Genomic DNA, 26507 nt, shown 5'->3' with positions numbered 1-26507 from the left:
GTGCACGTGGGGAACTGAGCTCTCGCGGCCAGGCAAGGGTGTGCTATTGTACAGTTCCCACTAAGAAAAAGTCATCCCGAATGATGACAGGTTAAACACGTTGGTGAACGTTCCAAAGTTCAAAAAACAGTTGAAACGATGCCAGAAGAGCACTTGCTCGAGGACAAGCAAACCCTGTCTCTCTATCCAGGAGAATGACAGGGGGGCGACACAGGTCATCCCAATGTTGTTGCCTACTCCTCTTGCTGGAGCAGGATATTTAGGTGAGTCAACGGTAAGTTGCCCTTCCCAGCATGGTCCAAAAGAATGCACACACTTTTGGTTCTTCAGTTATTTTGCGCCTCACCTAACAATCACCTTCTATTTTCCAATCGTTCACCGAAAAACGAATTAGCAATGCAAACATTATGCACCAAGACTCTTCCACGTGTGCGGCAGCAGCTTTCTCAAGGGCGACAGTTTCGCTCGAGTTGTGGTGTATGATGGTGATTGACGTTCGGCTCTGTAGAATCTCCCGGTACAGCTGTATCCTTGTGGCTCCCACAGCACACTTATCGAGGAACGAGAGCTCTGCAGTGTCGAGCACTTTTTCAATTGCGATGGCCCCCGACTTAGACACAATCTGTTCCCATTGTCGCATGCCGGCGCACCTTCTGAGTTTAGTATCGGCTCTGTGAAGAGAGACACAGGATACAGGAAACGGCGCTCCGCGGTGTATGAGGGTTCGCCTCAGGCGGATCATTTGTACAGGTACAATATCTGATTAATGTGATAATTATAATACATGGTCTGCCTCTGATCTTTATGGTCTTGGTGCGGACTTCGCAACGGAAAGATCGACTTTTTAACTGTGCGATGCAACAATTCAACGAACGGAACTTTCCGAGCTGTCTATCGTTCTGTGTCTCTGTTGTTTGGGTCCTTGGTGCTGGAGTTATGTGGACCATGTCCCTTTCTCTATATACCGTTGCGACAGCTCTTGCCCGTAGTCCTGGAAGCATTTTGAAATAGACCCTTGCAAATTAACTGGAACTTTGTGCTGTGCCGTATTTCACCGAGATCAACACAGAAGAGAGCAGCAACGCGCCTGAATTCATAGGAGCCTACACCTCCGCGTAACACTCGCCCGATGGGGGGCTTGCTATTACCTCAGAAGTGCGAGGCACTCGAGTACGCATTGCCTCTGTTCTCGAAATGCTACCACTTTCTCGAATAACCGGATGAGTTATCTGCTTGCTGGACTCGCCAAGAGGCTCCACTTCCAGATGGAAGAATTTCTTCTGCATCGGACCCATGCTATGAGAACACTTCTCCAGCGCATGCCCCGCACTGATGAACGCAAAGCAGACTCTCCTCGATGGTTTCCTCATAGAGAATCCGTCGTCAATCATTGGTGTTCCTCCATTTCACTTTTGCCGTCTTGTCGCGTTTGGAACAACGGGTTCATCAATAGCTGGCTGACGATCTTTAAGTGTGTGCTAAATATGCATGCACGCGGCCGCTTAGTGGCGTCGGAAAATTGACTAGCCATTTACAGATCTCGGTGTGAAATGGCATCTTTTCATCTATTTCGTATACCGTAACACATGCAGTGCTAGACATTCGCTTGAGTGTGGAATTGGAAACAACGTAATGCGTGAGAGTCTCGGCGACTGCAGTGTCGACTGCCTATCCTCATGTGAAAAACATGGCAACATGCGGTCGCTGGACGCGGGGACGATTGGCGGAAACTACGTACCGGCAAAACCGAATTGATTTTCCAGACTTCCCGTCCCATTCCGTAATCCAGTTCAATCTCTGGAGCTCGGAAGACAACACCTGGCTTTCTTTGCTGCGGGGTTTGTGGCATCGATGCAATGCTCGTAGAGTTTTACTAGCGGCGTCAGGGGACCCACGCGAACCAGCCCACTTGAGCGAAGAAGTCACATCGAAACGGCACAGGTTGCCTGGCGTTGCTACTCCACGGTTGAACTGTGACTCAGAACTCCTCAAGTGTTATAAGAATGGCGGGGACTTGAAGGGTGTGGATCATCACTGCCCCCAGCCAGCTCCGGCCGACTCAAGAGGTGACCGTGATGGTGAGGCTTTCTGCGCCGACCGTGCATTAAGTGCTTCTCTTGCACAGGCCATACGTGAGGCGAAACTCTATTGTGGACACCCCGAAAGGACAGTGGTGGACTGCCGTAGTTCATGCTGTCTTGAGGAAACCGGCCGGCACACTCCACCTGAATTGCCTTTGGTTGATGGCGGGCATTCCTCGGCTGGCTGCAAGAATTTCTCTTCTGCCTTTATGAAAATTCCCTCGGAATTTGTGTGCGGAAAGGCGATACCACCTCTTCTTCACTTCGTGTGGTTGGGGGGTCATCCTCCTCCATTCTTTGAAACAATCAGGCAGTCGTGGGCAGTCCACAACCCGGACTTGATACAAGCTCTCTGGACAGACGCGCATGTCGAGTCACTTCTTGACGTCCTGGATCGGAAGTCGCGTTCACGGAGGCCAAAATGCAGAAAGACAGATCATCAAGATCTTCATCCGCTTTTGGTAGACAGACCGGCAACCGATGCAGGAGAGACGACCGAATGGGAAATGTCCGATAGCGTTTCTGACAGCCAGACGCTGGTTCACGCGATCAAGGCCTTTCGCAAGGAGTCATGTCAGGGTGCAAAATCGGATATTGCCCGCCTGCTGATTTTATGCCATTACGGAGGTGAAAAAGGAAGCATTCGCTGCAACGCTTGAAATTGTGGACCGCCCGAATACCGCGCTAGCTGCACCGCCTGTCGGTCGTTATCTCTCTGGTGTCGACAACTTCTGTGCTACAACAGTTTCCCCAAAAGAAGCTTTCAGTCCCGTGACAGTATTAAGGCCACCCGGTTATACGCGCAGGTCTCAAGTGATGAAAGAATAAGCGTCTCGAGTCGTGCCAGCGGAGGGGCTGCGAGTGCGAATGTACTCAGTTGATGGTTTCAAGGGATGCCGTTGTTTGATCCGGCTCTTTTAGACAGGACATGTGGCATCTAAAATGTTTTGGCAACTCAGCACCTTCCGTGCTTTTTGTATTCAGGAATATACGCAGATGTGGACATGGAGGCTATAAAACCGCTACCCCCGTGTTTGCGGCAGTGCACGACTGTCTTCATGGGCATGCAACGTCCAGATGCTGTTGAACTTGGGAACGCTCTAATCGGATGTTCTTCGGGTGCGTAGCATTCCTTGATGAACTGCCTAGTACAGTATTGTGGCGGCTTTAATGTTAAACAGTGGCACAGGAAATAACGTCTATGCTGTCACCATTACACTTCTCCCGTCATACGTTGCGTCTTCTAGCTGACAGAGATGCGACTGTTAAATTGTCTGGCACTTCCCCAGAGATTAATGGAAGGATGATACGGCTATGAGATGAACAAGTGACTACGAGTCAAGACACGTGTTTGATGTGCTGTAATTGACCAGGGCATGAACTGATACGATTCATTCTCCAGCGTGTCGGACGGCCGTATTCCCAGTGGGGAACGCGCAGTGCGGATCAAATGGCAGTGGTGTTAGATATCCTTAAGCTACACGTTGCGAGATTTTCTCCTGAGGCAAGCGAGCTCATGGACTCACTCCGAAGTACGAATGATGAGGCAACAAACGTCATTGAGCGAACAGGTAAAAATACGCATACAGGAAGGTGTGGGTCGTAAATGCGCACATGCATGGATGTTACCACACCTACTGTCTCACAAAATAGAAGCTCTGAATATGTATAACGCGCTTTGGGTTGACTGCCTTTGCCCTGTTGTGTGCCGCGTGAGACAACTGCCACCCCCGGATATGCTCTGGATTCTCTGGCATGCTCTGCCTTTTCCCTCGCTTCAGGTCCTGGGCTGTTGACTCGGGCTACGCTTGCGTGGTTACGTGATCAACTAAATTCCTCGTCTTGTGCTCGATGCCGGCCACAAGAGAGGCGCTCACATGATTATGAACATAAAAGCAATACCACGGAAGCCACTTCAGTGCACGCTGATGTGGTTGGAAGCGAGACAGGTTCTAAAGAAGATGATTCGAAACCGGAAGCTACCAGTGGCACATGTTGTTGCATCCTTGCGACGACGTGTATTTGCCCTCCAATTTTCTTTTACCCGGTGCCAAATCATAGACGTAAAGAACTTCGCGAAGGCAAGGTGCAGGTACGAAGATGCGCGGAGCCCCTTAATGTCGAAAAAACGTCGTTCGCGAATGGAGAAAAGTTCGATTAGGCTACACAAAATTTTGTCTAATGAGATCGTGACAGCACAGCTCTTATGGTGTCATGCTACCCCTCAGGCAGTTGGATGGTCGTAGATGAGCAAACAACACCATGTGTCTACCTGGAATATTCAAAAATGATTGTTTGTGTGGTGTTCTGCAGACCGAACACTTGGAGTCGTCGTTTTCGTACACAGTCCATCACTGGAGACAAACGTGGCAAGGCTCAGTTCGTCAGGAAAGTGAGACTGAATGCTGACAGTAACTTTTCAACTTCCCTTTGATACCAGTCGTCGAATTAAAAGATGCGATGCATCCATCGGTCTTGATTCAATCAACAGTTCTTTGGCATAGTACAAGCTTTTCTCTCTGTGGGGTGCTGTACCGGCGGCAGTAACGAGACGCAACGTACACCGAAGATGCGCAGGATTCATCTAAATTCTCTGATTTCACCACAACAGCAGCAATACTGATATTCTATGGACCGTAGGGTCCTCGTTGCGTGCATCGAGGTTTTTAGGGGAAAACTACCAGATGTCTGTAAGCAGGAGTTATGTGGGCAGCCACGATTTTCCAAGCCAACTAGCTGGCAACACGTTGTCGCGGTACAAGTTGTCAACTTCTCTATAATATTGTCGTACATTCGCAAGTCCTGTCACAATATACCTTGCTCTGCCGCCTTATATACAACATGTTGCCCATAAAGATTTGGGCGAGCACTAAGACGCACTGAGTTGCTTGATCCAGGTGCCGCAACGGATTAAGGATAGCCTCACGCTCGATGTATTGTGGCCCACACAATGTAAATGAAGCACGTGAAACGGTGGATATGTAAAGAGGTTTAAGGTCGCCTTCCTACTAAGGCATGCTGGAAGTGGAGGTGTCGGTAAGTCTTGCCGCGTTATCGTTCATGTCAATCCCTGAGCCTCTTCGCCAACTGCGTGGACGTGCATGCAGCCATAATCGACGGAAATCACATCCCAATTTAAATACCTGCAGACGGCGTCTGATGCCGTCAACTTTTCTTTCGGCGATGGAACGCAAGTATTCCTATAGTGAACCGATCGAGTGCCAGGGATCACTGGCGTCGCACACCTGCAACGTTTCTTACCTTTTTTTCGAGTTCTATTTCTTTTTGTTGCTTCAGCTGATTAGCATCATGATGGTTCGTAACGATTTTCCGTTTATATCATGATTCAGACCTCAGCAAGCAGAGCTGACAAGGTACAAGTGCATCAATGCCACCGAGCCACATATCAAATGGACAGTGATTCTCGTACTTCCTTTGTCGTTTGCTTTTGTGAGAGCGTTTAGCAAGTCTCCCTCGCCATACACTACAGCGTGGAGACGGTAGATATGAGCGAAGAATTAGTGAGCAGAAAGCCAGGAAAGCGATGACCATACCAGGGACCTTGTAGAAGATATCCACAGGCATGGGCTCGCTTGCCTGCCACGCGTCTTGAAAATGTAGTGGATGAATGGGTGAGCTGATGGCAGAGACAGAGTTTCCATGCAGTTTTATCGGGATCCTGTCTTGACGCACTTGCTTGGAACCAGTGTAGACAGCACGTCGAACTTCTCCATCTGACCAGAGCCTATCCGTTCAGCAAAGACAGCATCGCCTAACAGCTGTCGCTCAGGTCATGTTTGGCTTTGAAAATACGTACGGTGTTTCGCACTCACTGCAAGGCTCCAGGTGAAGACAATTCGGACAACAGGACACAAGCTTCTCATTTTGGATGGCGTTTTAGTTTGTACGCAGGATATCATTAGGCGATACTTGCTCGATAGAGGAAAACCATGCGAGGAGCGACAAGAGCTGCGAAAGACTTGGCTGTACGTACGCGATGAGCTGCCTATTCCTTTTAAGCTGGCCCATATGCCGGCAAACCCCGCTGAAATACGTCGACTGTTTTTCACCCGAGCACAAGGGGAAATTCACAATCAAAACCTATGGCCATAACAGTTTCTTCGCCCTATAACAAGACTTTGTACACAGTGGATTCTCACAAGTGGATCGTGTGCCACTAACGGTCGAGAATCCTGGCTTCGTTTTGTGACACACTAGATTGGCCGATCATGTCTGTGCGACATCAGCAAGACCACAGCGGCGAAGGAAGGATCGATTCATGCAGCAGGAGGCCCACCAATGAAAAAGTCAACACTGTTCAGTCGTAAAGTTGATAGCGACTGGGCACGATCCTATCACCCCCAGCAATGCTGACAGGCTTCAGAATCTGCGCGCCAGAGATAGCACTGGCCCCGTTAACATCACTTCATAATTCGCGTTTCATGGAAGTTACCCGTATAACGGCAGTTTCTCCACATCTTCGTTCAGTCACTGTGCCAGTCTCCTCCCTGCATCATTCCTACAGTAAATGCGGCGGAATCTGCTACAAACAGGCTTTATGTGAGGCGCTTAGGCGACGAAAGAAGGGCATTTTCAAAACACTTCCCACCAGGAATAATTCAGCAATTTCCAGGATCGAAGCCAGAACCAGTGCGTGAGTGTGGTGGGATTGCCCCACATCAAACACTAGTAAGATGCAAGCAGTCTAGCCGGAGACACGGCTTGAGGCAGATTAGCTATGGAGTATTCGAGCTGGGAGACACTCACTGGTTGTGAGATTTCTATTCGTGCTTTGAAGAAGAAGAAGTTGGCGGCCATAAAACAACTCTCCCGCTTGCACTGCGTACATATTGTACGGTCTAGGGACGATCCGAAGAGCCAAAACGGCTATACTCCAGGAAAAACGTTAGCAAAGATGTCAGCTAAGCCCCAAACGAAGAACAAGAAAAATGATGAAGAGAGGAACTACGAATTAGAGAATGAAATCATGAGGAGGAGAATTCAGACAATTCGTGAGATGATTGGTGAGTTGGTGAGTCTACGCCTCCAGCGAGAGTTTATCTCAACTCCTTATCTGAGCCAATATGCTCGCAGTGGAAGCCTGGGTTATTTCTTGAAGAAAGGGCAAAGCTAGTTATCCAGTCGTAGGTACCGTACGATCCGCAAACGTAACGTGAACGTTGAGAGAGCACGCAGCCGCCACCGAACCAAAGAAAAATCCGTGGAGTAAACCAGCAGGGCCCGAAGAGACAATTAAGGATCGCCGACACTTTCATTGAGCAACAGTGTTTTTTTTAACGACTAGAGAACAGTGCTTTGTTTTTGTTTCCTCAAGGGTGGAGTACTACTAGGATACATCGGCAGTTGCTCTAGCAGTTCATGGTCGCTCCACTACACCGTTCTCTTGTTTCTTTTCAGCTACAAAACAGAAGCAAACGGAGGAAAGCGAACAAAGAATAAAGAGACTGAAATACAATTACACACGGATCGATAACGCCTTTAGGGCGGAGGCCGCCAAAGCAGAACCGGGGTATCAGGAGCTGCAACAGCGATATGCTGATATGCGCACAACTTACCAGCGTATCCTTGAAGAAGTAAAGGAACAAGTTGCAAAAGCACAGAGAGACAACGGTACGCGAAGACGATGGGGTCGCTTTTAATTCACGGTAGCGACCACACTCTATGTAGCTGTCCAGCAAGTCTGATATGAAGCCGCATTCTCCACGATGCTTATCTTGATTCGTTGCTGTTACACATGGACGAACGCATGATGGTTCGTCTGTGTGGAGTCGAATGGAGTAAGCCTTGCACTGCGTGCTTTTTGTGAATACAGAACTGCTCGAGAAGGAAATTGTCACGACAGGGTTGCACAAGGATCATGTTGTTGAAGGGAAGAGATCCATGATGAAGCGTCTTGAGCGCGAACTGGAGTCTATGGCGTTAGAGTTCTCTGAAATTCTGATGGTAAGGGCTCCTACATGTCGGCTGCCGAAAGTATACGACGATGAAATTTCCTGTATGCATCGTTTTTTTTCTGCCTTTTGCCCGTTTTGCCCTGTTACTCAGGAGACTGCCGACAAAATGACCGCAAGCATCACAGTTTCTCACAGCACATGGGAAAGCAATAATGGGCATTTGCCGTTGATCAATAGGCTGCAAGATTTCTCCTTGGTAGACCCACCTGCCTTGTAGGGTGTGGTGACAGGTGTGACGCGTTGAGACATGGGAACGCCCTCCGGCTACATGCACGAGCAATCCCTCACTTCGTGTGTAACAACGCATGTACGCAGAACTGACCCTGCCTTCCTTTGTTGTCATCCAAGGAGAGGTGTTGGTATGAGGAGGAGAAAGCGCCGCCCACTGTCTGACAAGGTCATTGATGTGCGCTAAACTGAATAGATGACTCCGGAACACGCCCTGAGTATATGATTTGACTTTCTGGAATGCTCCACTGTGAAGGAGGACGCTTTGTAACTATTATACACTGGATTGTTGGTACAGCAGTGGTGTTGCTCTCCGGCGAATCCTAGATTTCCTGGGTGGCGAGTTGCTGTCACAAATAGCGACTGAGCCGCCGACGGGGCGATACTAACCGCGGTCTCAAGGCGTTTCGACCCCGACAACTGTCTCAATCGATAAGCTAAATTAGAGCCTATGCCACCGTAACTCCTACGAAAAGTGTCTGCTAGTAGACATAATGGCAGAAGGGTCACAATAAACCTTGTTAATAACGTAACGAGACATCGTGTCTCCGGATTGCTAGATCGCAAGTGACCTCGGTTTGACAGCATCGTCGTACCTTGCTGCAGTGATCGCTGGTCTGTCGACACAGCCAGTACTCTGCTGTGCTCATGGACGACGGTGATGACAGATAACTGAGGCTGTGATGACACCGAATGATGAGCTGCTTCTCCTGCTTCGGCGCCATCCTGAGTTACACTGTACTCCCCCGCCCAAACCTAAGCACTGTGGACACCCTAAAACTTCACCTTGCCCGCTAGAAACGAACCATCAAGCGTTGCTCTCAAACGAGACTTCATGTGTCTTATCCGCGGAAGAGACGCTCCGTGATGGCATCGGCCACTCGGCCACGAATGCACGCTTCGGACGAGCACCACCAGCAGGTTCGCTAGTGTAGGTACAGCTGACTCACACGTCCTGCTCGCGTCAGATCAATGATAATTGTCCTTCTTCGTTTTTGATTTTTCGAGCATCTTGCACTGTGGTAACTTTTTGCGGTTTCGCCTGCCGCCTTGTCGTGGTTCTATCGCACATTATCCTTCCCTTCTGTTTCAAGATGAAGACAGCAAGCAGCTTGCTCGTCTGTGCTGTTCTCATGCAAGGAGTCCTTGCTGGGCCAAAGAGAGGCAGACATGATAACAAAAAAGCTGTGGATATTAGCCAGCCACCCGTTGTGGTTGCCCTTCCCCCTGCCGTTGAAATACCCACTGAGAAGCTGACGAAATGCTTCGAAGTCCCTTTTTCGGTACAACAGCCTTGCACATCAAAAGTGACAATTCAGCAGCCTTACGACTGCGATGGATCCGAGCTCCATGAAGTTTGTACCGAACACGTAACTGAGGTCCCCTCAGTATGCTACGAGACAGTGGTCCGCGAGGAAACGTACGACTGTCCGGTTACGTCGTCCCAGAAGGTCTGCGTGAAAATCCCAGTCTCGGAATCACGAGTGTGCAAGTCGACAACGGTCAAGCAAGTGAAAAAGGACTGTCCTGCTGTGGACAAGGTGACCACCTGCCAGGTCTTGTCCGACACCGTCGAAGGCGTGTGCCTGGAAAGCGCAGTTGTCGATCAAAAGTACAGCTGCTGGAAAACTGAAGTTCGGCAAGAATGCGAGACGCACATGTTGACGGCAGCGAATCAGTGCACAAGGGAAGTGCAGCATCCAGTCCCGTACGAAGTTGTCGAGGTCGAATACGACACAGTGTGTAAGAAGGTCGAGAAGCCTATTATTGTCTCAGCCGTTCGAGAGAAAGTCGAGACCGAAGAATATCCGTGTCCCGAGATTGTGCACGTGAAGGAATGCCAGAAGACCACAAAGCAGGTCCAGAAGCCCTGCATGAGGAAGGAAATGCGACAGGAAAATTACGATTGCTCTGAGACGAAGCTGCAGCATGTGACAAAAACCTGTACGCGGACAGTTCCTCGCGAGAGCTACATCTCGACCTGCGCTCCAATTATTTCCAAAAAGCTCAGAAGGCTCGGGCCCGCAAAGAAGAACGAAGAGGAGTGCACAAAGAAGAAAGTGGTGGTCGACGAGGTAGAATCGTATCCATGTGAAGAGAACATTCCAGTCGTTGTCCCTAAGATATGCCAGAAGGAAGTGGAAGTAGATGTTGAGTCATCCTGCTCGGAGACACTGCCTGACGAAGTTTGCCACATGGTGCAGAAAACCGTTCCGAAGATATGCAGCCGACCCAAGAAGGGAGCAGAGACATACGAATACACAGATGTGACTTACGAGGATGTATGCGAGAAGATTCCTCGAGAAATTAAGAAGACTGCGCTCAAGATGGAGACGAGGACGGAGACGTATCCCTGCGAAACGGCGAACTTCAAGGAAAAGTGTGTTGACGTGACCGTGCCTGTCCAAGCAGTGTGCCAAGCCAGCCTCATGAAGACTATCGAAAAGAAATGTCCTCGGACTGTCTACAGATCTGAGTGTTACACAACCGAGGTGGAGGTTACAAAGCCCTGTTTCGCCGAAGTGGAGCACGAACAGGAGTACACGTGCTTCGAGCAAACCTTCAAGGAAAAATGCTCTACAGTCCCAGTGTACGAGATGGGCAAGTGCAAGGCGGTTGTCTCCCGTGAGCAGGAAGTGTCGTGTACAAGGCCTCACGCAGTACTCGACTGTACAATGCAAGCCTTCCCAGTCAAGAAGACGTGCTTCAAAGAGGTGAATGATGTGAAGGACGAAGTCTGCTACACCACTGGCGCGCAGCAGGAATGTGTTGACCTCATTGTCACTGCCTTGCCTCCGGTCCCAGCGCCGGGCAAAGAATGAGTACATGCTGTACACATTTTGTCGAGACTTGTCTCGTCTCGTGACTCGAGCAGTGGTTGAGCAAATCTTGCTGCGATGTAGTCGTTGTCAGCGTGTCAATGTTTCATTTTGGATTAAACTCAATTGCATTGTTTGTTTGGCGCCGACGGCGTCACACACTGGAACTGGTAATTTGCCGCCCTATACTCAGAGACAACTGTCTCGTGGTCACAGCTCGAGCTGGCTACGCTGGGGGGCATGCGCTTCCACGAAATTGCGCAGACTGTTGTTAGACTGGCAAGGCAAGTGATATACTGGGTCTTCGAGCCATTCAACCGTGGAAAAGCGGATTTCGACCGAGTCTCGATGCGCGACACAACACTCTGCAACATAACTCCAGGACAAGAGCGGCGCGCTCGCGCGCCATTGGGTACCTTTTCATCTCCTCGTTGAAAGACGCGTCTGTTTGGCTCGCGAGTGCCAGGTCGGGTCGCAGAGCATCGCTCTGTGCAGATGAACAGCGCTGGAAACAGTCGCCTATTTAGAAGTTGCCACGTTAGCTTCGTTTTTTTTCTTGCCGAATTCGCTGGTGACTTTGACGTTAGTCTGCGGCCCAGCTCGGCCGGCGTGGACTCGATCCAGCGTGGCTTTTCCACTCTTCTTTCGCAAATCACGCTCTATAATTAATGAATCGCGTTCAGTATTATCGCGAGCACGGCAGTCTGTGTCTGCCCCTCTCCAGACCCTAGGCACACCGTCTCTGGCGTCTGTCGCTCTGTCTTCTTTGTCTTGGGCAGCTGAGGGTTGAGCTTTGCGTGCCCGTCATGGTACTTGATGTGGCGGCTCAAGGAACGCCGCCTTCCCTCGCGGGACAAAGTCCGTCCCGGACTGACTTGGAAAATGACCTCTCTCTCCCGATGATGTCGGGTGATCCGACGTCGGAGCGGCTGCAGGTCATCCAAAGTATCGCGGGAGCGATCGTCATCGGAGGATGGATTGTGGTCATGCGAGTCCGCAGACACAGTCCTGTAGCCCTCTTCAAGGTAATGGATCGTCTAGAAAAATAATGTGTCTGCACGCACAGAGGGTGCTGCTTGGTTGACTAGAGGATTCACTGTTTGTGGTTCTCCAGGGGTATCCGTAAGAAGGGTCGTTATCTTGCTCAGACGCACTTTGAGGATGCAGGTGGTTTTGATTAACAGTCGGTAGAAAATATGTGTGTGACAAAGAGGAGAATCGTTGGCTCTTGGAAAAACGTAGCGCCTGAGAAGTTAGGTTCCGAGTCCACTTCGCTCGGCCGGTCTGGCGGGGATCGCTGCACTGCGAGCGCACCGGAGGAGCAGCCCCCGTACGTGGAGCCAAAGTGTCTCTTCTTTGCGTGCGGTTCGGCAGATCCCCCAAAGAGCGCGTCGACTTTTTCTCCGATCCTGCCTCATGTTGGGTCATGTTGCGTACCTTCTGATATTGCCAACGTTCTTTGCTTGAGAATTCGCGCGAATTTCCCCGGGTTGTGTCCCCGTCAGGTACAGTCTGTTCGACTTCTCCGATCATTCGGAGCCTCTTGACTCCGCTCTGAATTCGTTCAGGTATACGCCTTCCTTCCCCCGGTTCTGCTGCTGTGTGCCTCCGCTGCGTCTTTCGTTTTTTTCTCATCGACCCCTACGACCTTGCTGGAGGACGCTGAAGAGCCTTTCTCCGGCCTCCCAAGAAGACGTTTTGCGAGTGAATCTCCCGCCAGCAGCTTCCCCACCCTGTCTCAAGGGTCATGGGACTCCATTATTTCCTCCGGATGGCCTGAAGTTCGACGTTGTCTCGGCGCCAACTATGCCGCGGTCGCGACACTGGGGCTCCTCGTCCAGGCCGTGCTGTCTCTGTGGCGAATTCTCGCCGCTCTAAACCATCGTCCTGTCGCCTCCACCCCCTTCGCAGAGGCGGCCGGCAACCATCCCGCTTTGCCGAATAAGACTGAGACAATTGTTTCTTCATCGGTTAGCGCGGGAGGTGCTGGGGCGCCTCACGGGAAGAAGGGAGGCAAAAGACGCGGGGGAGAATCGAGGGAAAACGAAGAGGCTGATGAGACAGCCAAAAGTCTGGCCCTGGGCCAGAGTTTCCAGACCCCGGGCCAGAGTCCGCAGGAAGAGATCAAGGAGACGTTTGGCTGTCGCGTCTGGCGCTTCGAGGACCAAGTCGGCAGGCACTGGGGAGAGGGAGCAGACTGGAGACAGACGCTGCTCTGGAGACTCGCCGACGTCTTAGTCATCTCCGTAGGTATTTTTCGGACGCAAGTGATAGGGGAAGGAAACGCCCATGTGTGTGGATATCTGCTGGAACTTGAGAATACTCAAGAAATACGTACTTGTGCATTTCTGCGTTTGTGTACGTCTGCGTTTGCAGAGATGAATCTATTTGCTTGCATGCGTTGCGCCCCTTGGTGGACGTCTGGCTTTGCTGTGCGAAGTCGTTTCAGAGTTCGCTTCTCTTTGAGAGTTTCAGGCAGACGTTCCAGACGAGGATCAACGCAGACGCGCAGGTGGACATAGTTAATTATTGCCCCAGACAGGGGGGCGGCGTGGAGCCCACCTTTATAGTGGTTTCCGCAGTTTATAGTGTTGATGTCTAGCAGACGCTCTGCTTGTTCCATCACGTAGTCGTTTTCTACGACTCCAGATAAAACGCAGGAATGCACTCTGAAAAACTCCACCATTGTTAATGACTATCGGTTCCAAGCAAACGTAGGTGAACCGGTGGGACATCAACGAACGTGACGCGACCTCGGGTGCCTCTGTGGATCTCCACTCCTTGTTCGCTTGTCTTTTTTTGCGGCTGACCAGACTGTCGGCCTGCCGCTCCTCTACCAGTTCTCCGCTAGACCGCAGGCGTTTCTCCCGGAAGCGCGCGCCTCTGCGTCCGCGGCGCCTTGGTGGGCGTCTCTCTGGTCTCCTGAGTCATTGTCTTCGTTTCGCCTTCTCCATCCCTCCTCATGGCTGTGCTTGTACGCCACAGCCCTGGTGCCGCTCCAGCTGCTGCCTGACTATCCGTCCGTCTCTCTGCAGTTCTTCGAAGCTCTCTGTCTTCTGCTGCTGCTTCTTCGGCACAGTCTCTCGCGAGACGCAACGCTTCTCTCTCCCGCAGACTCGCTTTTCTCTCTTCAAGCTCGAGGGGTGCCGGGCCTCGAGGCTTCGGACTCCTTTTTCCTCTGCATGCAGGCTCTTCGCTGGTCCCTGGTGAGTCTGCCACCCACACTGTTTTTAACGACTGCAGCTTCGCAGCAAACGTGAGTACGGGCAGGATCGCGTAGTCCACCGTTGTGGCAGTGCCGATTTCCTTTTAAATGACGGAGGCGTCGAGGCGTACCTAACCTCGGCATCTCGTGCACTTTCTACTTTTTTTTTGTTGTCTCAGTTTCCATCCACCGTTCGGGGGCCTCTCTGCCTGTAACAGGCCATAGGGGTGCGTTTAGGGGGACTGCAGCAACTGCAGGGAAGTACGATGTCGGTCTCCGAACGGTTTTGTGCACTCGCCTGCGTCACTGCGGAGAACTCCGCCCTTATGTGCCGACACTTGGAGAAGGCCTCTCGTTCTCGCTCTCTCTTTCCTCTCGCTTTGGCTTTTGCTTCTTTCGTCTCTCGCTCCGAGTCGTCTCGCGCCGGTGCATCGCGGAGGTCTTTCTCAGGTACGAGCTTGCGCTCTTCTCTCGCTCTTCTCAGCTCCGACCGATGGCCAACGTGATGTCTGCCTCTGCGGCTCGTGGCGCTCTTCCCAGAGCCGAGGCGCGTCACTCCGCGACTGCGGCTTTGTCTGCTTCTCAAGCGAAGAGAGGCTGGGTGTCGCGCTTCTGCAGCTTCTTCGGGGGAGACCCCCGTAAGGAAAGAAAAGAAAAGAAACGAGAAAATTCCTTCGCCTCCAAAGACCGTCTGCCCCCTCCCTCTCCTCACTGCTGCTTCCTGACGAACTGCTCGTCTCTCGTCGTTCAAGACCCTTCCAGATCGGGAGGCGTTCAGGTCAGTGCCTGCACCGTAAACCAATGTCGAAAATAAAATGAATGGCGGTTCCAGTAAAGTGAAGGCAGGTGGAAAAACTACAACGCTTCAAGCTGTTTCAAAAAAACGCAGTGTAATGGAGTGGTGTACAGCAAGAAGGAAGCATTTATTGTCTTTTCCGCCGTTTACGAAAAAATACATCAATATATATATATATATGTACAAAGGACATTTCTTAAAAACCGAGTCTCATGCAGTACGTGCAGAATTCTCTAAATAGAGGGTCACGACCAAGATTCAAAGAGCGGCGCTACAAATGAAGGCTTTTTCGCTGAAGAAAAAGAATATGCGGGCCTTAGAAATACGTAACACGTCACTGGCTGTCGCGATGAAGCGACGCTGAAAAACGTCTTCTTGGCTTGACCGCATGTCGTTGATAGCAAATGGAGTGGCGTGCATATCGAGATTGGCAGAAGTATGATTCATTTTTCGACATGGATATGCTTCACAAACTCCCAAGTATATCACATTCACATTTGGTGATCAATATATGCAAATGCATATACACATGCATATATATATATATATATTTATATTTATATATATATATATATATATATGTCAACACACGCATATGCGTATATATGCATATATGTGTAGATGTTCATCATGTGTGTATACATGCATAAACATGTCTGCATACGTATATATTTACGCTCACACTTGTGGGTTTCGGTGGTGACGCCAGCGTTGGAACGAGCACGGGGGAGTGGAGCGAGAGGGAGGGGATGGACGTTGAGTAGCAAGGTAGTCAACAGTGTATTTTTTCAGTGACTGCAAGAAAACGTAGTGAAAGATATTGTGAGAGCTTCTTCCAAGGTGAAATGGGCATTTTCTTCTGAGCGTGGACAAGGATTTTTCTGTTGACCTGTGAGCGAGTTCACTTTTTTCTTATAGGGGCTGAAGCACATTGGGCCACCGCTGTTTGTCGACGCGGACGGAGACGAGGCGCATGAGTTCTTCCACGTCGGCATTTCAAAGTGAGGATCAACTCGTTCAGAGGAACAACGAATTCGATGGTCGCCTTGAAAGGCGCCACACAAGGCTGGTTGGAGGTCTGCAGGTTTTCTGTGGTTCTCTGGAAAAGATCCCTTTCTCTCACGATACCTTGTTACGGCCCCAGCTGTTTTCGTTGCACTCGCGAGAGAAACGAAACATGGCCTGTAGGTGCCGTTGCTTGAACCGGAACGGCGTGCATGCACTTTGAAAAAACAGGATTCGTCACTCATGCGCAGAGACGCCTGCTGCGAGAGAAATGGATTCTTCATACACGCGACTTTAGTCAAGTTCATCGTCCTGGGAGAGGCTCGTCAGCTTATCTCCGAGACGGCAGGACTTCCAAGCTTTTTCCGAGGAAGCGCTTCTCCGAGTTAAACGCACTGGTTCTGTCCACTTGCACCTGCAGGCATGTTTACACGAAGACTGCCAGTTCGACGGTACGTTGTGTGTGCGTTTCCTTCCTTGGTCTGTTTAGAAGGTGGAGAAGGGAACATGCGCCCCTGTGTTTCTTCTGTTTGCGCGTTCGTTTTTCTAGCGAAGTAATTCAAGTTGACACGGAGGCGATGCGAAGGGCAGAGCACCCGCGAGTCGTGGTGGAGAGCAGGGAACTACCGCGGTGAAGATAGGCGCGAGCAAAGAAATCGGCTGACAACTACGCGGGAGGTGAAAAGCGCGAGGGAGGGGAGAAGGCAGTTTGCGAAGACTGCTGCGCTGAAGCCTCCCCACTCGACTGCCGTTTGTCGAAACGATGGAAACGACGGGGACTCCCAGAGGAAACGTAGTCTATATTCAGAGGAAACGTAGTTTATATTCCTCGGAAGCATGTTGCCCGACAGTCGTCACACGGTGCCTGGAGGAGGACGCGGGGAAACCTCCAGAGGTGACGCGCGACAGACGCGGCGAGAGACCAGCGCGGAGAAGTTGAAGAAGGTTTGAGGTTTACGGTGTACAGAACGCGGGAGGCAGAGATGGCCGCACCGCACTGTGTGTCGTGTGGCTGGCATGTCTGCCACCTCGGATCGCTTGCTTTCTTGTGGAGTTTCTTCGGTTGTCTTGTTAAATTGTGATTTCCATCTTTGTCCGTTTGAGGTGCCCGTTTTCTCTCTTTCTCTATGCTCGTTTCGGAGCTGTTTCGTCTTCTCGTCTTTCCGTACTCAATTCTTCTCGCTTTTGTCGTCTCCTGTCACCATCTCTCCTTTCTTTCCTGTCTCGCGTCTTCTCAACTTTCGCGTTTGCTCGTTCCGTCGGTCGCGTCTGTCGAGTCGGATTCGTCTGAGTCCCGTTTCGCTCCCTCCGACTTCCTCCTTCGTTTTCTGCTGCGCCTCGTTTCGTGGAGGCGTGCGTCTGCACTCTCGCTTTCTGGCTTTCTGCCTCCTGCCCAGCCCTCTCGAGCTCTGCGACTTTTCCTCGTCTGCTGGGACCGGCGTCTCCGCGAGGAAGAATCTTCTGGGACAGAGTCGCGTGTGACCTTCAGCACGATGCCTTCGAGTTTGATTTTAGTTTCTGCCAAGAAAGAAAACTTTCGTCTGTGTCAAGAGACCCGAAAAGGCACTTTAGAGCAGTCGCCTTGCCTAGCAAGCTGAACGCAGAGCTCGCAACGCCCCTCTTGGATGGCTGGATCAGTTCTTCTTTCCATTTCCTATTCCTCGTCAGACAACTGTCAGATTTGATCCCTCCCATTCCGAAAGCTCCGCCCTCTCCGTATGGGCCTCGCACGAGAGCCTCATATGGCTTTTTTTCCGGAGAACTCTCAAGAAAGTGAACACAACTCCGTTGGGGCGTCGGCCTTCTCAGTCAGAGAAGCCCACGCGCTGCTTGTCTGGGTCGTGACGGTCGGAGTAAAAAACGCCTCTTTCTAAAAACGGTTTGCCCTTCTCTGTGCCGGAAAATCCTCTCTCGCCTTCGCACTGCATACGCACGCTCCAAGATGGCCGAAAAACCGTCTTGCAGAGTCCGAGCTTCACCGGCGAGAGCGGGGGGTCCACAGATTTAGGAAAGCGCATCTTTTGCTTTTTCTGCGTTTTTTCATGTCTAGGAAGCACCGCTGACAGACACAGCTTGACAGCATTCACAAAAGGGTCCTTATCGCAGTCCGCTTCGCTCTCTCGAATCGCCACATGCTGGAGCTTCCTCGTTGGTGGACTTGGGCGGAACTCTACACAGAAAACATGAAACACACGACCATCAACGTTTGATGCCACCGCTCTGTCTGTCTGTCTGTGAACATCCGCGTGAAGACAGAACTACAAATGTATAAATATCCGCGCGTTGGTGAAGAGATATGTGTCTTTTGAGGAGCCTTCTGTTCGTGTACAAAGTACTCCCTGGTTTGAACAGGCACTGCGTCTCTGTGCATATACGCAGGTCCGCTGTGTAGAGGACGCGTGTATCCTCGTGCGATCAGACGGTTTGCGCCGCCATCGTTCTGTTTTCTTCTGTGCTTGGTATCTTCCTTTCTCCAGAAGGCCTGAGCTCCCCTCTCTGAGGAAACTGCACCTTTCAGGAGTTCTGTCTCGGCAGTCTTTTCCCTACACATGCTGGCTCTTCACACGTTCTCGACGCATGACACTCTCAACTGATGCGGAACCGGCGCGTTCGGCTCGACGGCACCGTGCGAACCTCGATTTTTTCAGTGTGCCATTTAGCTTCTTCGACGGGTCTGCTCAGGAAGGACGGAGAAACGTTCACAAAAAAACTCAGACCTGCAGACAGACAGCAGTACGAAACTCCTATTCAACTCGCAAGCAGTGCTCCGTCTTTGCGTTTTCATCTGAGCCTTGCCAACGCGCACCAGTAGGTTGAAAGGATATCCGCGTTTTCAAAGGTTCCGAGGTACTTCGATTTCAAAGAGTGTTTGAGAAACGCCGTGTGAAAAGGCGGACCTGACAGTGTGGCGGCACCAGCTGCAAAAAATGGCCTCCTTCACAGGAAATGAGGAGTCGAAAGGCAAGTACGCACGCACAAGACTCATTTCATTATCTCTGTTTCGAAAAAAGCTGTTGAGCAGCATCGACGCGCTGCGCCCCATGCGGGTCACCTGGGGGTCGAGGAAAATCGAATCTTGGGGATGGAAATTTGCTTCCCTTTCTGATGAAAAAACGTCTTGATTCTGCGAAGCAACAGGAAATCTCCCCTCTCTACTCGCCAAAGCTGATTCTTCGAAAAAACCTTTCTTCCCTCATACAAAAAAGGAGAAAAAGAGACAACGGAGACAGCGAAGATTCCGGCGATACACGCGGCCGCGCGCCCCAGACCACACGTCGAGCTACGGATTTCCACATTTCTTTCTTCGTGCTTCTCTTCTGTCTCCGTCCTACGTTGTTGCTGTTGCTTCCTTCTTCTGGAGTTCTCGAGCAATCCTTGATTCTTCGCCGCGAGGTCGGCCACCGCGTATCCTCCCAGCTTCTGGCGAGTCCTTGGCTTCCTCGTATTTCTCCGTCCTTTCTCGCGCTTCTCGCGACTCGTCTTCTCGCAGGTTTCCTTCTTCTCGCCTCTGCCTCTTTCTGCTGCCGCGTCTGCGCTCTTCCCTGTCCAGCGCGATTGAAAAACGCATGCTCCATCATGCAGCGCCGCGCTTCACTTCGCACCTTGCGATCTGTGCGAGGAGTGCGTGTTGTCGACCTTCTGCGCGTCTCCCTTTCTGCGACTCTCTCTTTCTGGAGCTCTTTCTCACCTAGTGGACCTCGCTCTCTTCGTCGGTCTCTCCTTGTCGATGTCTTTCTGGTTCTCGCCGCTGCCATTTTGATTCTCTGAGTCTTGTTGTCTCCGTCGGAATCTCTCGGCGCCGTCCAGAAGCGCCGCGCAGAAGAAAGGCGCGTGGATGCGTCGGCGCGCACAGGCGCGCGTAGGTCTCTCGCAGCCGCAGATTATTTTTGGAGAGCGCGTCGACTGGACAGCCGGTCTCGGTCGTAAATCTCTGCACTCCTCCATCACGGCTGGGAGACGCCTGGGGGCCTCAACTTCGGCATGCACCCGCAAGCCCCCGTCTCTCTGCGCGCGGAAAAATGGAGACAGCTCGCGTCTCCCTTTGGGGAGGCTCTGTCCTCTTCATCGCTCTGGGGACCTGGGGAGACGTCCTTCCGCTTTTTTCGGTGGCTTTGCACCTCTTCGACGCGGGCGTTCGGGCCGCGCTCCCTGCGTCGCACGGAGAACGAGGAAGCCGAAAAGGAAAGCGGCGGTGTCCAGAATCCGCAGACCGGCCTGGCGCTCGCGAGCTGGTCACTCCCGCAGACGCGGCGAGAGAAGACGCCGAAGAAAATGGGGGCAGCAGAGAGGGCGCTGTCAACGCCGAGAAGACGCGCGGCGACGTGAGGACGCTCGAGGAGAGCGAGAGACACAGAGAAGTCGACAAGCCGCAGTCGAGAGAGCAGAAAGGAAAGAAAGAACATGGAGAGGAAGGGGACAAGCGAGCAGGGCGAAGCTCGCAAGGACGAAGGCTTCTGGCGGGAACAGAAGGCAGCTGTGCTAGGGAAAGCACCGAGAGCGAGAAGAAAACACAGAAGGCGAAAGGAGGTGAAGAGGAGGAGGGACATGCACAGAAGGAAATAACGGAGGAAGAAATGAAGAGAAAACGGAGAGAAGAAGAGCAGAGAGCATGGGAGAGGCGACGAAACACCGAGGGAGAAGAAGCGCATCATCTGAGGAGAACGAGGGAGAGACAAAGTGACGGCGAACAGGGCTTCCCAACAGTCATTCTCGAAATCATCTTCGCCACACACCAGTGTTGGATCAAACCGCTCATCGAGGCTTTCTCGCCCACATCTCCTGTCTACTCTTCTCCATTTCCTTCTTCTTCGTCTTTTCCCGCATCTTCTTTTCGCGCTTCGTCGAGCTGTTGTTCGGCGTCTTCGCCACTGTGTGCGTTCGAGTGCATATCTGCAGAGGAGGCTTACCAAAGGCGTCTTGCGGGAGGCGAAGACCTCGTCCGTCTGCTGTCGGCGTTAGCGTCCTCGCGACAGAGCCCTCCGTTGACTCTGTCTTCCTCGGTTCTCTCGGCTGCCTCCAGAGTTCGCTTCTCCTTTGTCTCGCTGCCTTCGCCTCCGCTTCGCGCCTCTGCAGCCGCGCTCTTCCACCCAGGAGAGCTGGAGCCTCTCCTGACTGTTCTCTGTGGGTCTGTCTTGGCTGCGCGTTCTTTGCCCACCTCTGCGGAGTCTGCGTCTCCGCCCTGCGCCGCGACGGTCTCGGACCGCGGCACTCCTCCTTCGCGTTCTTCTCCGCAGCTGTCTCCTCTTCAGTCTTCTTCGCCTCGTCCTGCTTCTCTCTCTTCGGCCTATTCTCCTGCGACGTCCGCTCCGTTTGCGCTCTGCGTCTGCAGCCCCTTTGGCGCAGTGTGGCTGCATGCGGCAGAGAAGGCGCGCTTGCGTTGCCTTCTGCTCGTGCCGTCCCCGCGTTTGGCGCTGCGCGCGCCGCCGCCTGGGATCCTCGAAGCTCTGCAGGAAGAGGCGGCGGACTTGGGGGAAGAGCGGCAGAAGAGACGACGAGGAGAGACACCCTCCCTCCTGCAGTGGGCTGTCGACAGGGTCGGTGGAGCTCGACCGTCGCCGATCAGCTTCGAGGATCTGCGGTAAACGCTATGGCATTTGCTCTACTATCTTGTGACAGACAGGAGACAGTTTCGGTCTAATTCCACGTCGTCGCGCGGTGCTGCGAGTCTCGGGGGATCCATACAGACACTTAGGAAGAGACGCAGGCCCTCGCTGTTCGCTTCGCTGTCGCCCTCCAGACTTCATGTGAGTGCATCCACTCTCTGTTCTCCCTGGACATTTTTCAGGCTCTGGCAGTGGCGCCTCTGTCTAGCCGACCATGGAGAGTTCAGAGAAACGTTTCTCTCGCTTCCCGCCTCGCTCTTCGATCCTCCAAACGACTGTCATCCTGCGACGTCGCCGTCGCCTTGCCCACTGCCAGCTTCGCCGATGGAATCGACGTCGTCTCGTTCCTCTTCTTTACCATCTTCTTCCTCTTCTTCGCCACCTTCTTCATCATCTTCTTCGTCGTCTTCATCATCTTCTTCGTCGTCTTCGTTCGTTCCTTTTCGGCCGTTGTCGGTCCCAGTTGTTTTTCTGCTTGATGCCTGGCTCTTCCCAGAAGTTGCGAAGTCTCTCCCAGCCTCTGCATGTATGGTCGGAGCTGCAGACGCTCCCTGGAGAAACGCGATCGACCTGCGAAGCCTCTGCCGTGACTTGAGGCGGCAAGCACCGTCGCGGACTCAGCGACCGAGGAGAGACAGGCGTCTCGCTCTCTTCTCTTGTCTGTCGCTCTCTCCCGGGTCCACCGCCCTCGCCTTCTACGGCGACGAAGGCGCCTTGCTCGCGTCGCCACCTGGCCAGAGAGAGCGCGGACGAACAGAACGTTTTCGGGAGCGAGAGAGAGACCGAGAAGCGCGCAAAGAGCGCAGAGAAGGAAGTCCTGCAGGAGGCCGAACGGCGGAGACCTGGCCTGGAGATAAAGTGGAACGAAGCCCCGCTTGTGCGCGTCGCCGGGCGCTTCGTTTCGGCCATCCCGAAGCTGCGTCTCGCTGTCGGGAGTCCGCTCCCTCGAGCGGCGCAGATGCCTCGACGGCGAGAGGCGAGACGACAGGAGAAGAAGCGAAGCGTTTCCGCCGCAGAGAGACAGGAGCGGGGAGGTGTGTGTCGGAGCGAGACACGAAGAAGACGAAAGAAAACGCGCATTCAGAAGTGGAGAACGTTGCGGAGATTGAGAGAGGAAATGCGAGACAGCACCCGCACAGCGATGAGACCGACGCACTGGGGAGCGTCGCGAAACTCCTGCAGGGCGGAAGTCGTGGAGGCTGCTCTCCGGCTTTGAAGGAAGTCGAAACCGTGGAGAAGAAACCACTGATTTATGTCTCTTTCGGGTCTCTGCATGCGTCGGAAATGAATCTTCTGCCTTCGCCGCAGACGCTGATTCGCGTCCTCGCGCGCGTCGGAGTCGCCCTCGATGCTCGGTACTGAACCATGAGACAGGAAGAGAGAGGAAAAAGCGAGAAAAGAGAGAGGGAGAAAGAAGAAAAAGCGAGAAAAGAGAGAGGGAGAAAGAAGAAAAAGCGAGAAAAGAGAGAGGGAGAAAGAAGAAAAAGCGAGAAAAAAGAGAGGGAGAGAGAGGAGCGAAGAACGCGAAACGAACGAGGGAGAAGTAAATGTAGTGAACACACGGAAGGGTGAAGAAGAGTGACGAGTGAGTTGGCAAGCGCGTCCAGATGCTCTATTGTTCCTCACGTCCTTCTTATGTCAATCGGGTCCTTCCTATGCATTCCCTTCGTCTGAGTTTCGTCTCGGTTTTCTTTCTCTCTCTGTTTCCGCCTGAGTACTGTCCGTTATGGAGCTTCTCGTCACGACTTCCGATCCCGAGGACGTCAACGGGTGTAGAGAAGCTGCCAGATCCGCCAGACCGAGCAGGCGACTCGTGCTCTGTGAGGCTGTGCCCCTCTGGGGTCTGTTGCTTGTCTTGCGCCTCCTTCCTCTTCACCTTTTCTCTCGCCTTCTCTGCGTGTCTCTGCCTCCAGCGTTATTCTCCACATTCCGTTTCCTTCCTTCTCGCGACCGCATACACTCCCCGAGTCTGCCCGGTCGGCGCGTCTGTCTCCAGGAGACGCCAACTCGTTCGACCGCCCCTCACGCGACGCGATGTCTTCTCCCGCGTCATCGCGCTCTTCGTCAGCTGTTTCCTCGCCTCTCGAGCCGCGTCCTGACTCATCGGAACCTCCCCGCTCTTCTTCGTCTTCTCGATCTGCTTCGTCTTCTCGATCTGCTTCGTCTTCTCGATCTGCTTCTTCTTCTCGATCTGCTTTTTCTTCGGGAGCGGCGGAGCCACCGGGGTGGCGTGTAGCTTTTCTGCGTTCTCTGGTGGACTTGCGGGCTCTGCTTTCGCGCGCAGGACTGGCGGACGCGCGCGTCCTCTGTCTCCTCACGCACGGAAGCGCCGGTGCAGGTACGTTGGCCGCCGAGAGCTCAGTTTGCAGATCGCTGTTTTTTTGCGGAATCTGTTTCTTGCGGACATTACCCATGCTCTCGGCTTCCACTGGGGACCTGCAGTGTCCAGTCCACGAAGACAATCGATGAAAGGTGCCGAATGCCTCTTCTGAGGACGACGGGAGGAACGCAGAACGGATCTGCTGAAGTTGTGAAAATGTGCAGGATAGATCGGCAGCGTTCCTACTCAGACATTCAGTGTTTCGGACATGTCACAGAGAACGCGTAAATCGAAAAAGACTTCGCTTCGGAGCTCAGTCGTGTAGCTCGGCCACCATCATCGAGGGTGTAGATCTGGATTCCCCTTTTTTCGAAGCGTTCTTGCTTTTCCGGCTCCCTGCTCTTTTGCGGCCTGTCGTCTGTGTCCTCTTCTGCTCTCCTGCTGTGCTTCTTCCCTGTGGGTGTTAACGCTGCGGTCGTTCTTCGGTCTCAGAGAATGCCTGGCCCATCAGAAAAAGCCGGCGCCGTTCACGGTTTCCTCTCGCCGCCTGGCCTGTGTGTCTGCATGTAAGCCGCCGTTGGCTCTGGCGAATGCTGCGTCGGCAGCGACTCGCAGAAGAGGCCGTGCGAAGGCGGCGCGCCCACGAGTCTCATAAGCTGAGTACACACGCTGTTCGGAGATGCCGAGTGCCGAGCGAGTTCTTTTCATTTTCAAGGTTTTGTGTTTGCTTTTCAACTGTATGCAGCCGCCACCTTCGCGCCTCTGCTCCTCTCGCTGAGAACGCGTCGCCGCAGAGCAGCGCGAGAAGGCAATGTTCACCAGAGCGCTCGAGCTCAAGAAGAGAAATCAAAGCGAGAGCCACAAGGCGACCGAGAAGACAGAGGCCAGCAAGAGCGCGAAGAAGACCATGAGCGTGGAGAAACTCCAGATGAAGCTGGCCTAGACGATGCTGTCGGAGAAGAGAAAGAAGGCGATCAAGATGAATCGGAAATGGAAGATCTCGATGATGGCGGAGAGGACGAAGGAGGCGAAGAAGAAGGTGGAAGGGACTCTGCAGAGGAAGGTCTCGAGGACAGCCACGAGGACGACGAGAACACTACAGAAGACGAGATAGAGGAGGCAGACGACCGTTTGCCAAAAGAAGCTAAAGATGCCGAGAACAAAGGAAAGACTGTTGTCTGTCAGCACCCTCCAGCTTGGCTCGTTTTTCCATTTTTCTTCGACCAGCCTGCGATCTCAGCGCGTCTCGCCTCTGTAGGCCTCGCGTCTGTCGCTTCGCCTGCTCTCCTGGACGCCCTCGAGCAGCTTGCGCATGCAGAGAAGGCGGCCTCCCTGCGGAGTGATTCAAGTCACGGAGAAGAAGAGGAAGCCGGGGAATTTCCGACGAGAAGAAATGACGCAGTCCCCGCGCGAGGAGAGGGAGAAGCACAGGGAGACGGCGAGCAGCCACAGCGTCGGCGAAGGGAGACCACTGCGCAGGGAAGCATCGAAACGAGACTCTCTTTTGCGCGAGGGGAAAGCGAGGAACGTCAAAGTCGTCGGGGGGGGTTGTGGACGCGGAGCATCGGGGCCATGGAAGACGGGAGCGAGAGAATGGCAGAGAAGAAATCGAGTTCTACGAGAGCACGGGAGAATGCCTCGACGCGTCTGTGTTACTGCGAGCAGCGCCTGGAGGCTCTGCTGGTGAGGGAAGTCGAGGCGGCGGTGAAGCGATGCAGGGAAGAGTGGAGAGACGGAGAACAACAGCCAGCGCAGGAAGCCAAGGCGGACTTTCAGTCCTGGCACAGGCCTCGGAGAGTGGCGCTGCGCTGCGGCGAAGAGGCGAACGAGAGGGGAGAACGGGAGAGGACAGCGAAGACCAGGCGGCGGGGAGCAGAAGAGAGGAGACAGCAAGAGAGCCGCGATCAGCGAGGGGAAGAAAGACGCAGAGGCGCGACGAAAGAGAGGCCGAAGCCGCAGAAGCTGCAGACGGATGGCGCAAGCAACGCAGCCGACATGATCGTGGCAGTCCTCAAGGACCAAGCCCAGAGGTTTTTCAACGGTGCCGACTAGCGGAGGGAGAAACGCGTCTGGCAGTCGGTGGACGCGCGCTCCAGATGCCGCGATCGTCAGCTTCCCAGTCGGTGTGCTCGTCAGACTGGCGTTCTTGGAGGCGAGGCTCTGCCGCGCTCCCGGGTGCCTTCTCGCGTCGCGCGGCGACCTCATCGAGCGACTCTGCGCTGCGAGCTCGGAGACTCGACGTTGAACGATCTTGTCAAATCTAATCCCAAGCGAATCCCCCGCTCTGCTGCCGTCTGAGCCAACAATCGCTACATCCTAACCCACATGCATATATATATATATATATGTATATGTGTGTAAACGGATCTCCACATGCATCTACGGAGTCCGTGTGTGTTGATCTGAAGCGAAGGAGGCATGCATGCGGATAAATGCATACGTGAAGATATATACGTGTGAATATGTAACTGTGTC

General features: G+C 52.9%; 7 protein-coding genes across 7 annotated transcripts; 6 read left to right on the top strand and 1 right to left on the bottom strand.

Annotated features, from left to right (window-relative positions):
• Positions 1–25: 25 nt before the first annotated feature.
• On the top strand, positions 26–5353 carry TGME49_205060 (hypothetical protein). Its single transcript, XM_018779315.1, has 5 exons — positions 26–2708; positions 3066–3200; positions 3455–3652; positions 3863–4173; positions 4395–5353. Exons 1-5 carry the CDS (start codon positions 1688–1690, stop codon positions 4488–4490), a joined length of 1761 nt encoding a protein of 586 aa, XP_018637293.1. The 5' UTR covers positions 26–1687; the 3' UTR covers positions 4491–5353.
• Positions 4844–6022, bottom strand: TGME49_205070 (hypothetical protein). Its single transcript, XM_002367698.2, has 8 exons — positions 5915–6022; positions 5775–5860; positions 5636–5718; positions 5512–5565; positions 5434–5447; positions 5343–5378; positions 5225–5281; positions 4844–5168 (listed from the first exon to the last, which is right to left on the bottom strand). Exons 1-8 carry the CDS (start codon positions 5999–6001, stop codon positions 5145–5147), a joined length of 441 nt encoding a protein of 146 aa, XP_002367739.1. The 5' UTR covers positions 6002–6022; the 3' UTR covers positions 4844–5144.
• A 974-nt stretch (positions 6023–6996) lies between these two features.
• Positions 6997–8538, top strand: TGME49_205080 (hypothetical protein; the record flags this gene model as incomplete). The annotated part of the gene is made up of 4 exons (XM_002367699.2): positions 6997–7105; positions 7500–7712; positions 7915–8045; positions 8148–8538. 4 exons carry the CDS (start codon positions 6997–6999, stop codon positions 8271–8273), a joined length of 579 nt encoding a protein of 192 aa, XP_002367740.1. The 3' UTR covers positions 8274–8538.
• A 710-nt stretch (positions 8539–9248) lies between these two features.
• On the top strand, positions 9249–11282 carry TGME49_205090 (Toxoplasma gondii family D protein). The gene has a single exon (XM_002367700.2). The coding sequence runs from the start codon at positions 9379–9381 to the stop codon at positions 11104–11106; it is 1728 nt and encodes a 575-aa protein (XP_002367741.1). The 5' UTR covers positions 9249–9378; the 3' UTR covers positions 11107–11282.
• Positions 11283–11403: 121 nt separating this feature from the next.
• On the top strand, positions 11404–16440 carry TGME49_205100 (hypothetical protein). The gene is made up of 5 exons (XM_002367701.2): positions 11404–12128; positions 12672–13349; positions 13917–14309; positions 14793–15086; positions 16023–16440. The coding sequence occupies exons 1-5, from the start codon at positions 11910–11912 to the stop codon at positions 16107–16109; spliced, it is 1671 nt and encodes a 556-aa protein (XP_002367742.2). The 5' UTR covers positions 11404–11909; the 3' UTR covers positions 16110–16440.
• A 618-nt stretch (positions 16441–17058) lies between these two features.
• Positions 17059–17697, top strand: TGME49_205110 (hypothetical protein). Its single transcript, XM_002367702.1, has one exon. It carries the CDS (start codon positions 17127–17129, stop codon positions 17589–17591), a length of 465 nt encoding a protein of 154 aa, XP_002367743.1. The 5' UTR covers positions 17059–17126; the 3' UTR covers positions 17592–17697.
• A 1630-nt stretch (positions 17698–19327) lies between these two features.
• On the top strand, positions 19328–26355 carry TGME49_205120 (hypothetical protein). The gene is made up of 4 exons (XM_018779316.1): positions 19328–21687; positions 21895–23067; positions 23626–24050; positions 24778–26355. The coding sequence occupies exons 1-4, from the start codon at positions 20129–20131 to the stop codon at positions 26082–26084; spliced, it is 4464 nt and encodes a 1487-aa protein (XP_018637292.1). The 5' UTR covers positions 19328–20128; the 3' UTR covers positions 26085–26355.
• The last annotated feature ends 152 nt before the right edge of the window (positions 26356–26507 follow it).

Source organism: Toxoplasma gondii, chromosome VIIa (assembly GCF_000006565.2).
Source record: "Toxoplasma gondii ME49 chromosome VIIa, whole genome shotgun sequence".
NCBI classification, from domain to species: Eukaryota; Apicomplexa; class Conoidasida; order Eucoccidiorida; family Sarcocystidae; genus Toxoplasma; species Toxoplasma gondii.
Note: the sequence above shows the minus strand (reverse complement) of the source record. Positions and strands in the feature narration are given on the sequence as shown.